General features: G+C 43.6%; 1 protein-coding gene across 8 annotated transcripts in view; it reads right to left on the bottom strand.

The window, feature by feature from the left end:
- Adat1 (adenosine deaminase tRNA specific 1) overlaps positions 1–11,776 on the bottom strand; it is a 32,471-nt gene that overhangs the window by 1,520 nt on the left and 19,175 nt on the right. For 7 of the 8 annotated variants that reach the window (XM_029558598.1, XM_008822953.3, XM_029558596.1 and 4 more), the window contains 2 exons: positions 11,016–11,115; positions 2,227–2,313 (listed from right to left, as the gene is read on the bottom strand). In XM_029558598.1, the coding sequence (XP_029414458.1) occupies positions 2,227–2,313; positions 11,016–11,115 (187 nt within the window). The remainder of the gene's footprint in view (positions 1–2,226; positions 2,314–11,015; positions 11,116–11,776) is intronic. The other variant, XM_029558602.1, reaches the window with a different exon arrangement.

Below are 11,776 nucleotides of genomic sequence, written 5' to 3'. Positions count from 1 at the left end.
TGTTCTTGCAGAAGACCCAGGTTTGAATCCCAGCACCCACATGGCAGCTAACAACTGTCTGTAACTCCAGTTCCAGGGGAGCCGATGGCCTCTTCTGACCTTTGCGGGCATTGCACCACAGGGGTGCACTTACCTACATGCAGGCAATACACGCATATACATACAATTAAAAAATAATAAAATTTTTTAAAAAGTTAAAGAAAAATGCAATTCTCTGTGAGATCAAGGTCAGCCTGATCTATATAGCAAGTTCTAGGCTAGCTGTCTCAAAAAAACAAAACAAAATAAAATGTCTTTTATGAATTCTTTGAGAATTTCACACCATGTGTTCCGGCCATATTCAAAACCCTCATCTCCTCTCAGGTCCACCCGTCTTCACTTCATGTCTTCTTTTTAAAGCCTGTAAGTCTAATTTGTGTCCTCAAATGGTCTTGGCTGTGGGTCTATCCACTGGGGCATGGTTACTATCATGACACCCTTAAAACCAAGTCCCCTCTCCTGACAGATATCAAGTGCCAATAGTTCCCCAGCTAAGGCTGTGGCTTCTTGACTGCCTCCCCTCCATGCTAGATTTTTGTCTAGCTTAGGAAGGGATCATTGCAGAAAGATTGTAAGAGCCAAAAGTGGTGGAAGCATAAATTTTTTTTTTCTTTAAAATTTTCTTTTCTTAGGCTGGGCATGGTAGCACATGCCTTTAATCTCAGCACTCAGGAGGCATAGGCAGGCATATCTCTGTGAGTTTGAGGCCAGCCTGGTCTACAGAGCAAGTTCTAGGTCAGCTGAGGTTACAGGGAGACCCTGTCTCAAAAAAGACCAAAGAAAATTTTTCTTTTCTTTGTGGTGCTGGAAATCAAACAGGGTTTCATGTATGACAGACACTACCACTATTTACTGAACTGTCTATCTCCAGCCCTGATTTAAAGTTTTCCTAGGGTCTACAGTTTCCACCAGAGGATCTAGAGATTAAGTAACTTCTTGGCTCAATTTTTTTGTACAAAGAATATTCCACAACATCCATGTTCCCCTCTTATATGCTGCCAATCAACACCCTTTCCCTCTTCAGTGTCACTATTGAAAAATGGCTGATGCTCTGAATACTTGTAATTTTTATGCCTAGTTACAATATTTTCTTCTGACCCGAACTATGGTCAAATGTGAGCTGGAGTCCTCTAAGTTATTGTCTTGACTTGGCAATGACCTTGGATTCTGCCCTTAAACCTTCTAACTCCAGTTTCAACAAGAATTCTGCAGAGTTAGTTAATAAAAATTCCCATGTCCTTTCTGTTGGATCACCTTCAGTCCTGAATTAAATTCTTTACCCTGGGCTGGGGATACAGCTCAATTAGGAGAGTGACTGCCCTGAGTTTGATTCCCAGCCCTGAATAAACCAGGTGTGGTGGCATACTTGTAATCTCAGCACTTGAGAAGTAGAAGCAGATGATCAAGGTCATCCTTAGCTTTATTGCAAGTTCAAGGCCAGCCTGGGATACCAGAAACTGTCTTAACATAATAACAACAACAACAAAATGGACTGGGGAGATAGCTCAGCAGTTAAGAGCCCTGGCTGCTCTTGCAGAGGACCATGGGTCAGTTCCCAGCACCTACATGATGGCTTACTACCATCCTTAACTCCAGTTCCAGGGGATCCAGCATCCTCTTCCGGCCTTTGTAGGCACTGCACAATACAGATGACAGATGCACTTATATACATGGGGACAAAACACTCAAATACATAAAATAAATATTCAAAATTTTTTTTGGCCAGGCATGGTGGTCGTGCCTCTGTCTTAGCACTCAGGACACGGAGGCAGGAGGATCTCTGTAAGATTGAGGCCAGCTTGATCTGTTGTGGCTACAGGGAGACCCTGTCTCAAAAACCCACCCAAAACAAAACTAAAATAACCCCACAAAAAAAAATACATGAAGAATGAAAATTTATGAAATAAATCACCCTCTCCCCCTTTTGTGCTTATGCAAAGAACTGCCCTTCCCCCTATAACTTAGATAAGACTCATGTATGTTCCCCTCTTTCACTGTGATAAGATAAGCCACAACCCACCCAAGTTGCCATTCTCTGTATAGAGGGCTATAGGCACAGAGGAGCACATGGCAATAGTAAGTGCCCACTGAACTGCCAAGTCGCCACTGCTGTGGAAAAGTCTCACCACTCACAAGCCAGAACCAGAAGTCTTCAATAAATGGAAAAAGAAGGGTCAACCACATCACCTGAGGGACTCTGGCCACTTGTCTTCTCCAATGCTGCTTAGCAGCTTCTGGAATAATCTAAAGAGTTCCACTTTACTGATTCTGGATCTGTTCAGAAAAAGAAGGTAAAGATCACCGACTGCTTACTATGTGTCAGGCCGATGTTCAAAGGCAACTGTGGAGGCCAAGCCTTTGCTCCTGGATGGAGATCAGTGTTGGAACACATAGGGGAGTGGTTGGTGATTTTTTTTTTTTTTTTAACACAGGGTCTCGCTATGTAGCACTGACTGGCCTAGAATTCACTATAGAGCCCAGGCTGGCCTTGAACTTACAGAAATCCATCTGCCTTTGCCTTCTGAATACTGTGATTAAAGGAGTATGTGATCATGTCCAGCCAGGAGGTTGATCTTTACAAACGTGCGTGGACCCTCTTGGTTTCTGCCCATGCATGCAGATATGGCCTGAGTATGTATGTTGCCTTTCTTTCCTTCGTACATAGACTCACGAGATGCATCTAAAAGTCAGTACATGCCTTGTGTGCCAACAAGGTAAGGTCTCACCTTTACACATTGAACTCTAGATCATCCTTGCAAATCATACTTCAGTTTAGACACTGGCCATACACAGATCCACCAGTTTAGACACTGGCCATCACAGAGATCCACCTGACTCAACCTCCTGAGTGCTGGGATTAAAGGCGTGTGCCACCATGCCTGGGCTACAAAGCTGCTTTAACAAGAAAAAAAAACTAAGGGAACTCCCCTTAACAGATTAAAAAGCAAACTGCCATGAGGAACATAGGTGCAGAAAAAGCATTTGGTAGAATTTCGCATCTCAGCTAGGTGTGCCTGTGATTCCAGCACTTGGAGGGTGAAGAATCAAGAGTTCAAGGCTAGTGTCAGCTACATAGCAAGTTTAAGGCCAGGCTGGGCTACCTGAAACCCTGTTTCAAAAAGAAATAAATGGTTCAGTGGGTAAAGGTGCTTTCTTGCAAGTCTGGCAACCTGAGTTCAATCTCCAGAAACCACATATAAATGGAAGGAGAGAACAGACTCCACAAAGATATCTCCGACCTCCATACATGCACCATGGGCACACATGCCCCCTCATCATACACACACATACAAAATAATAAGCCGGGTGTGGTAGCGCACACCTTTAATCCCAGAACTTGGGAAGCAAAAGCAGGTAGATCTCTTTGAGTTCAAGGCCAGCCTGGTCTACAGAGAGCTCCAGGCCAGCTGGTGCTACAGGGAGAAACTGCCTCAAAAACAAACAAATAATAATAATAAAAAATAATTCAAGCTGGGCGTACACACCTTTAATCCTAGCACTCGGAGGCAGAGGCAGGCGAATCTCTGTGAGTTCAAGGCCAGCCTGGTCTACATAGTGAGTTCCAGGACAGCTGGGGCTACAGGGAGACCCTGTCTCAAAAAGACCAAAAAAAAAAAAAAAAACATTATTTATACAAATGTTTAAAAACTTTTTGTAAAAAAAAACAAAAAAAAAAAAAAAAAATCATTATCTATCGAATGATTTAAAAGCTTTTAGTAAAATAGAATTAGTAAAGATATTACATGCATAAGAGTACCTATTAGATATCCAAAGCAAATATATGTTCTTAAAATGAGGAATAAATACAAGAGCACTTGCTAATTACTATTTTTATCCAACATTATATAGAAGGTTCTGGCTAGTAAGAAAAAAAGAAATAATAGGGATTGGGGCTGGGGTTGGGAGTGTAGCTCAGTGGTTGGCAAGGAGCATTTTGTGTTTCTTGGTCACTGCTGTGCACTCTCCAAGGGCCCAGTCCAGGGTGTGGTGAAAGTGGGGCGTTTTAAGTGGGAAATGACCTTCATGTTTCAATCAGAGGACTTAAACACAACTCCAGTAAGAGGATGTCTCATCACTTCTTCCCCAAACCATGGAGGAAGATGTGAAAACAGTAGACACCAAAAAAGCCAACCAGATCCTTGCCCATGAAAAAGAAAACACTTGGGCTGGAGAGATGGCTCAGCAGTTAAGAGCACACTGGCTGCACTTGCAGAGGACTCATGTTTGGTTTTCAGCACCTACACGGCGACAAACAACAATCTGTAACTCCAGTTTCCAGGGGATCCAACACCCTCTTCTGACCTCCATGGACACTGCATGACATGGGTGTACTTACATACATTAAGGCAAAACACACATACAAATAAAAATAATATTTTAAGAAAAAGAAAACCCTTGATCCCTCAGTCTCCTTGAGCAAAAGTGAAAAGTGGTTTTCTCCAATACTCATGTCCCTCTAGTGAGAAATTCAAGCCAGCAAGTAACAGTTGCACAGAAGACAAAATGTTCTTTCTTAAACACAAGTATAATCAAGTGGACAGAACCACAGAGAAAGGGAAATAGTAGGAACCACAGTAATTGAAATTATGCCTCCTCCTGTGAACCTGGAGCTGTGGTCTTCTCTCATGAGCTAGAGCTGTGGTTCCCTCCTGTGAGCCATTGTTCCATGCACCTCTGGTGGTAGGCTGATGGTGGAACAGAGTGGAGGATGGACTTCCTGATGTTGGACAGCAGTTTCAGCCTTCTCTGAGTGCCTGCATTCCCTGCAACCTGAGGTTCCAGGTTGTACATGACTTACTTTGCCTCTGTTGGGCTTATGATGGGGACAGGGGAGGTTTCCGTTATCTGCAGATTCTAGTCTTGGGAGGACTGATTCTCAAGAATAGACTTCCCACCTTCCTGATGGCAGCTATGGTCTTGACTCCACACGTGTTCCTGGGCACCCAGGCCTTGACATTGGACCTCTCCCATTCCCAGGCACCAAGGGGTTTTCTGTCACTTTTCTCTTACTCTTCTACAGCCCAGTGTACCTTCACCTGTGCCCTACAGAAAATGTAAGTCATCTAACTCAACTTCTAGAGATAAAAATTGCAGTCTGAGCCAGGTGTGGTGGCGCACGCCTGTAGTCCCAGCACTTGGGAGGCAGAGGCAGGCAGATCTCTGTGAGTTTAAGGCCAGCCTGGTCTACATAGTGAGTTCCAGGACAGCTGGGGCTACAGGAATACCCTGTCTCAAAAAAACCAAAAAAAAAAAAAAAAATCACAGTCTGAGTTTAAAAAAAAGAGAGCAGGACCGGCTCTTAACCATGGAGCCAAATATCCAGCCCCTAGATAATTTTAAATTTTACATACTTTGCTCATTCACAAATACTTAATGTTTTCCAGTCCCCTTCACAGAATCATACAAAAGTCTTCCTCCCCTAAAAACACTGCCTAGGTTTAACCTATTCAACCCTGTTTCCAACCTCGACAAGTAGTAATGTGTCAGTCTTCTGTATAATTCTCCCTTTTCTAGGATGCTGTACAACCAGAATCATATATACTGAAAAAAAATAAATAAAAAGAAAGTATAAAGCTTTATTGAGCGCTGGGACTGTAGTTCAGGGGCCCTGTATGTTTGAAGTATTAGCTTCAATTCCTAGGACTGCCAAGAAGAATTGGGATTGGAGAGATGGCTCAGTGGTAAAGAGCATGTACTGTTTTTTCAGAGGACCTGAGTCTGGCTCCCAGCAGCCACGTTTGGTGGCTCATGACTCCCGTTACCCTAGCTCCAGGGAATCCAACACTCTCTCCTGGCCTCTACAGGTGCCTGGATTCACATGTTAACCCCCCCATATACATATAATTAAAAATTAATCTTAGAAAACAAAACTAGCCAGGCATGGTGGTGCATGCCTTTAATCTCAGCACTCAGGAGGCAGAGGCAGGCAGATCTCTGTGAGTTCAAGGCCAGCCTGGTCTACATAACAAGTTTCAGGCCAGCTGGGGCTGCAGGGAGACCCTGTCTCTAAAACACAAAAAAACAAAACAAGCTAGAATTAAAATGTGGGGTGGGACTGGAGAGGAGGCCAAGAAGTTAAAGAGCATAAGAGCACTTGCTGTTCTTACAGAGGACCCAGGTTCAATTCCCAGCACCTACATGGCATCTCACAAATATCAGTAACTCCAGTCCCAGGGGATCCAACTCCCTCTGCAGGCACTGAATGCATGTGGTGCACCTATATACATGTATGTAATACATACACATAAAATGAAAATAAATAATAGCCGGGCATGGCTATTAGGCTATAGGTGGCTCCCCTAACAGAGGCGCTACTGACAGGAGATGGCTTCTGGGATTGGGAGAGTCAGTGTTCTTAAATCCCAGGACTTAGGAGGCAGAGGCAGGAAGATCTCTGTGAGATCAAGCCCAGTCTGGTCTACATAGCAAGTTCTGGGCCAGCTGGGGCTACAGGGCAGGGAGACAAAAAAAGAAAAAAAAAAAAAAGAAAAAAAAAAATCAAACCTCTAGTAAGGTCCTGTAGCTAAAGCTGCTACAATATAAGAACTGTTATTTTGAATACCAATCTCCTGGAATTGAAACTTGAACTACACAACTAAATAGTTGGTGTTTATATAACTGTGTTAGTCAAGCCAAAGTTTTAATTAATTGTTACTCAGAAAATTATTACTCAGGAACAAGGTCCTCTGTTAAACATTAGAGAAAGTATATCCAAAGACACCATCAAAGGCAACTGAAATGTTAAATCTTTTATATACCTATAGTTTTATTATAATATCATCTTATTATTTGACTATATGTATTGACTAATAAAATAATCTCAGTCAAGACTTAAAGTCTTAAAAACATTTCTGGGAGGCTGGAGAGATGGCTCAGTGGTTAAGAGCATTTGCTGCTTTTGCAGAGGACTCTAGTTCAGTTCCTAACACCTACGTGGCAGCTCACAACTGTCTTGTAAGTCTAGTTCCAAGGGCTCTGACACCCTCTTCTGGCCTTTGCAGGTACCAGGTATACATGTGGTACACATACTTACATGCAGGCAAACACTCATATTCATAAATTTAAAATAAATAAATCTTTAAGGGGCTGGAGAGATGGCTCACCAGTTAAAAACACTGGCTGCAGTGACCCGGATTCAATTCCCAGCACCTACATAGCAGCCAACAACTGTCCCTAATTCCAGTTCCAGGGGATCTGACAGCCTCTTCTGATCTCCATGGACATTGCATGGCATGGGTACACTTGCATACACACAGGCAATACACTCATACCCATAAAATAAAAATAATAAATGAAAGAGAAACAAGCTCAGAGAGGTTGGGTAATTAGCATAGGTTCACATAACTTGGAGAAAGGGAGCCAGGACCTAAACATTGGTTCTTTCAATCCCAAAGCTTCTGCTCCCTTGCATGAAGTTTGCCTTCCAAAATTAGGAGATAACCACAATGCGCCAGAGACCTCAGGTCATCCATCAAAACACCCTCATTTTAGAGATATGAATAAACAAAGGCCCAGAGAGTAAGCAGCTGGCCTTGCCCCAAGTCACCAAGATAATTTGGAGACAGAGCTAGGTTAGAATGTGAGGCACCCTCAGTCACACAGAGAACGCTGACATATTGGGACAAACGAGAACAGCACCACAGGAATCTGGAGAAAGATAATTTTGAGCCAGAAGATAATGGTGGTTGAGCTGAACTTTTTTTTGAGACAGGGTCTCCCTGTAGCCCCAGCTGTCCTGGAACTCACTATGTAGACCAGGCTGGCCTTGAACTCACAGAGCTCTGCCTGCCTCTGCCTCCCGAGTGCTGGGATCAAAGGCATGCGCCACCATGCCCGGCTAGACTTTTATTTTTTAAAAAATATTTTATTATTTTCATGTATATCTGTGTATTGCCTGCATGTGGGTAAGTGCATCTGTGTCATGCAATGCCCACAGAGGATAGAAGAGGCTGTCGGATCCCCTGGAACTGGAGTTATGGACAGTTGTTAGCTGTCATGTGGATGCTGGGATTCGAACTCAGATCTTCTGCAAGAACAGCAAGTGTTCTCAACTGCTGAGCCATCTCTCTAGCCCTGAGCTGGACTTTTAAAGCAAGAGGTTACAGACTCATAGCAAAGGGCTTGTTTTGTTTTGTTTCTATTCTGAGCAAAGCAGGAAACGGAAGCCAGAGTCAGCTGAGTGGGGCAGACCTGAGGAGCTTCAGTCTGTCACTAACAACAGAGCCAGAGCTTGGCAGGAAACCCACAGAAATAACCCTCATGACCTGCTCTGTGCACACATCCTGCTCTCTGGTTGCCTATTGGTCTCTGAAGGACAGAAGGTAGCTGGAAATGAAAAAGCAAAACCTCCCCAGAGAAAGCAATAGATTTTTGGAAAAATGCTGCTGGTACAATTGGATACCCACATGCCCTCTAAATTCCTATCTCTCTACTATAGATGAGTGTAGCTCTTGGACCTCGTCAGAGAAGTTTCTTTGGGCAGTGGATGGTGGTTAATGCAGAAAGTGACAACCAGTCAAAGTGTGGAGAATAAGTGTCAGTGGAGTGCTCACCACAAATGGGTCATCTGTAGCACACAACCCTCAAGACTCAGGGGCCACTGAGGAAGAAGGAACAGAAAGGCTGTAAGAGCCAGAGGTTGGGGAGGACTAGAGCAAAACGGTGTGTTCAGGACAGGACAGGACCACTGCACTTAAGAACTCACAGCCGGTGTGGTCGCCTGCACAAAACCTGCACAAGATCAAGCCAGTTAACATTCCAGCATGGGTGATCTGTGAGCCTCCACCCTAACTGAGGAGCTACTGACAGCAGACAGCTTCTGGGGGAGGAGAGTCATGGCCTCTGGTAGGTCACCACACTCCAGTAATGGCCCACATCCAGGAATATATGAGCAGCACAAATTGAACTTGATGGGTTATTAAGAAAAAAAAAGAGAGAACCCATTAAGTTGAGGGTGGGGCAGGGAAGTGGAGCTGGATCTGGGAGGAGTTAGGGAGATCTGGGGGTAAATATGATCGAAGTACATTGTATGAAATTCCCAAAGAAGTAATGTTTTTTTTTCAAAGGGGAATAGCTGAGTGTGGTAGTGTATACTTTAATCCCAGAGCTGCTGAGGGAAAGGCAGGCAGATCTCTGTGACTTTGAGATCAGTGTGGTCTCTAGAGTGAGTTCCAGACCAGCCAGGGATACATAGTGAGACCCTATCTCAAAAAAAAAAAAAAGAAAAATTAACTCAAAATGGATCAAAGTCTTAAACATAGTAACATGCTAGGGGAGAGCGAGAACTCAGTGGACAAAGTACCCGAGTTCAAATCCCTAGAACCCACGTAAGGCCAAGCATAGTAGCACATATCTGTAAACCCAAAGCTCCTACAGCGAGATGGCAACCAGACAGGAGAGTCCCCAGAAGCTCCCAGGCCAGTTAGCCTGGCGTGTGCACCAGCAAACAACAAAGGGACCCTGTGTCACATCAAGGTGAAGGGCCAGCGAGACATCTCAGTGCGTAAAGGTGCTTGCTACCAGGAATGACAACATGAGTTCAATTCCTGGGACTCACATGGTAGGAAGGAGAACCGACTCCTGCAGTAGTCCTCATTTGAATCATGGCATGTGTGTGTCCACACTTGTGCACATACACACATATAAATAAAAACAAGCAAACAAAAAACAAGGTGGAAAGGGAGGACTGATACCTGAGGTTGATCTCTGACACACATGCATGGCACTACACATGCGCTCGCGCACACACATACACACACACACACACTTTTTTTTTTGTCTTTTTGAGACAGGGTCTCCCTGTAGCCCCAGCTGGCTTGGAATTCACTTTGTAGACCAGGGTGGCCTCAAACTCACAGACACTTGACAAAGGATTAGTATCCAGACTACATAAAGTAGTCTTAAAACTCACTTTGACAAACCAGGGGCTCAGTGAGTAAGGGTGTTTGCTGCCAAGCCTTACAATGTGGGTTCAAATCCATGGAACCCACATGATGGAAGGAAAGAACTGACTTGCAAGTTGTTCTCTGATCTCTACAACTGCCTCCCCTCCCATAAGTAAATGTAGCAAACAATCAAAAAAGACAAACTGATTATGAAATGGGCAAGGTATGAGAGGAGATATTTTTCCAAAGAAGATACAAATGGCTAATAAGTATTTAACAAAATGCTTAACAACATCAGTCATTATGGAAATGCAAGGCAAAACCAGAATGAGGTGCCACATCATACCTAACAGAATGACTACAAAAGATAATGACATGTTGTAAAGGACACTGGCTAACTGGAATTCTTCCACAATGCTGAAGGAATGGAAAATGGTTCTGTAGTTCCTCAGATATAGCCAGGTGTGGTGGCACACACCTTTAATCCCAGCACTCAGGAGGCAGAAGCAGGAGGATCTCTGTGTGATGGAGGCTGGCCTGGTCTCCATAGTGAGTTCCAGGCCAACTGGGGCTATAGGAAGAAGCTGTCTTAAAAAAATAAAAAAGAAAAGAAAAAGTTAACCCTTTGGTTACCACATGATCTAGCAATTCCACTCCTAAGTATACTCCTAGGAGAAATGAAAGCTTGAATCCATATAAAAGCTTGTATGCAGCTGTTCACAGCAGCATTATTCCTATCAGCCAAAAAGGAAAACGTCTCAAAAGGCCATCAAGTGATCAATCGATAAGTCAAACGAGGCAGATCTATCCAGTAGGGTATTTTTAGCCACCAAATGAAGTACCAATACACAGCACATGAGTGAACCATGAAGACATGCAGACACAAAACTATGTATTAAATGATTTCATTTATAGGAAATGTCCAGAAGACACATTATGGAGTGAGAAAGCAGGTGAAGCAAATGGCTAGGGGGAAGGAACAGGCAGGAACTACTGATGGGCCGTTTTTGTTAGGGGGCAATGAAAGGTCCTGGAATTAGACAGGAAGGAGTGAGTTGACAACTCCCAGCTTCCCATGCCCACTTGCCGTACCTGGCCCGAAGGCTTCCAATGCCTTTCTTTGTTGTTCCCTGTGGAAAGCCGTTGGCAGTAACGTCCAAAGGCTGCTCAGGAACTGCACTCCAGCTGATAGCTATGGACAGAGAAGATTCTGGAGTTCAAACTGTTCATTTTTCTTTTCTTTCAGACAGGGTATCACTGTGTAACCCTGGCTGGCTTGGAACTCACTATGTAAACTGGGCTGGCCCTGAACTGACAGAGATCTGCCTGCCTCTGTCTCCGAAGTGCCAGGATTAAAACATGCACCACCAAACCTGGCCCAGAATATTTTCATAAAAATATTTCTCTGAATCTACAGACCCATGAAATTGGATATGAACATCAAACAAAATGAATCCACTTTGACACTTGGCCCCCAGGATACAATGGTATCAAATAGTTCATAACTATCAGTATTATAATAGCTTACAATTTAATTTAAAAATATTAGTTTACTTATTTACTGTGTATGCTGGTGGTGGTGGGGGCCTATGCTAGCCAAAATGTGTTTGAGGACAGTTGCAGTTTGGTTCTCACCTACCATGTGGGTACCAGGGACTGAGCTCAGATTGTCAGTTTTGGCAGCAAGCACCTTTATCTGCTCTGAGCCATCTTGCTGGCTCCCAACTTACAATTTCATTGAGATTTTACTATATGTTAGACACAGAATAAATACATTGAATATAATTTCTCACTTAACTCATAACCATGACAAAGAATATTCTTCTCCTAATCTGAAGATAAAGAAACTGAGG

The sequence above is a fragment of the Nannospalax galili genome, unplaced genomic scaffold, assembly GCF_000622305.1.
Source record: "Nannospalax galili isolate Female #2095 unplaced genomic scaffold, S.galili_v1.0 scaffold568, whole genome shotgun sequence".
Classification (NCBI taxonomy): domain Eukaryota; kingdom Metazoa; phylum Chordata; class Mammalia; order Rodentia; family Spalacidae; genus Nannospalax; species Nannospalax galili.
The sequence above is the reverse complement of the archived record's forward strand: the minus strand, read 5'-3'. Positions and strand labels throughout refer to the sequence as shown.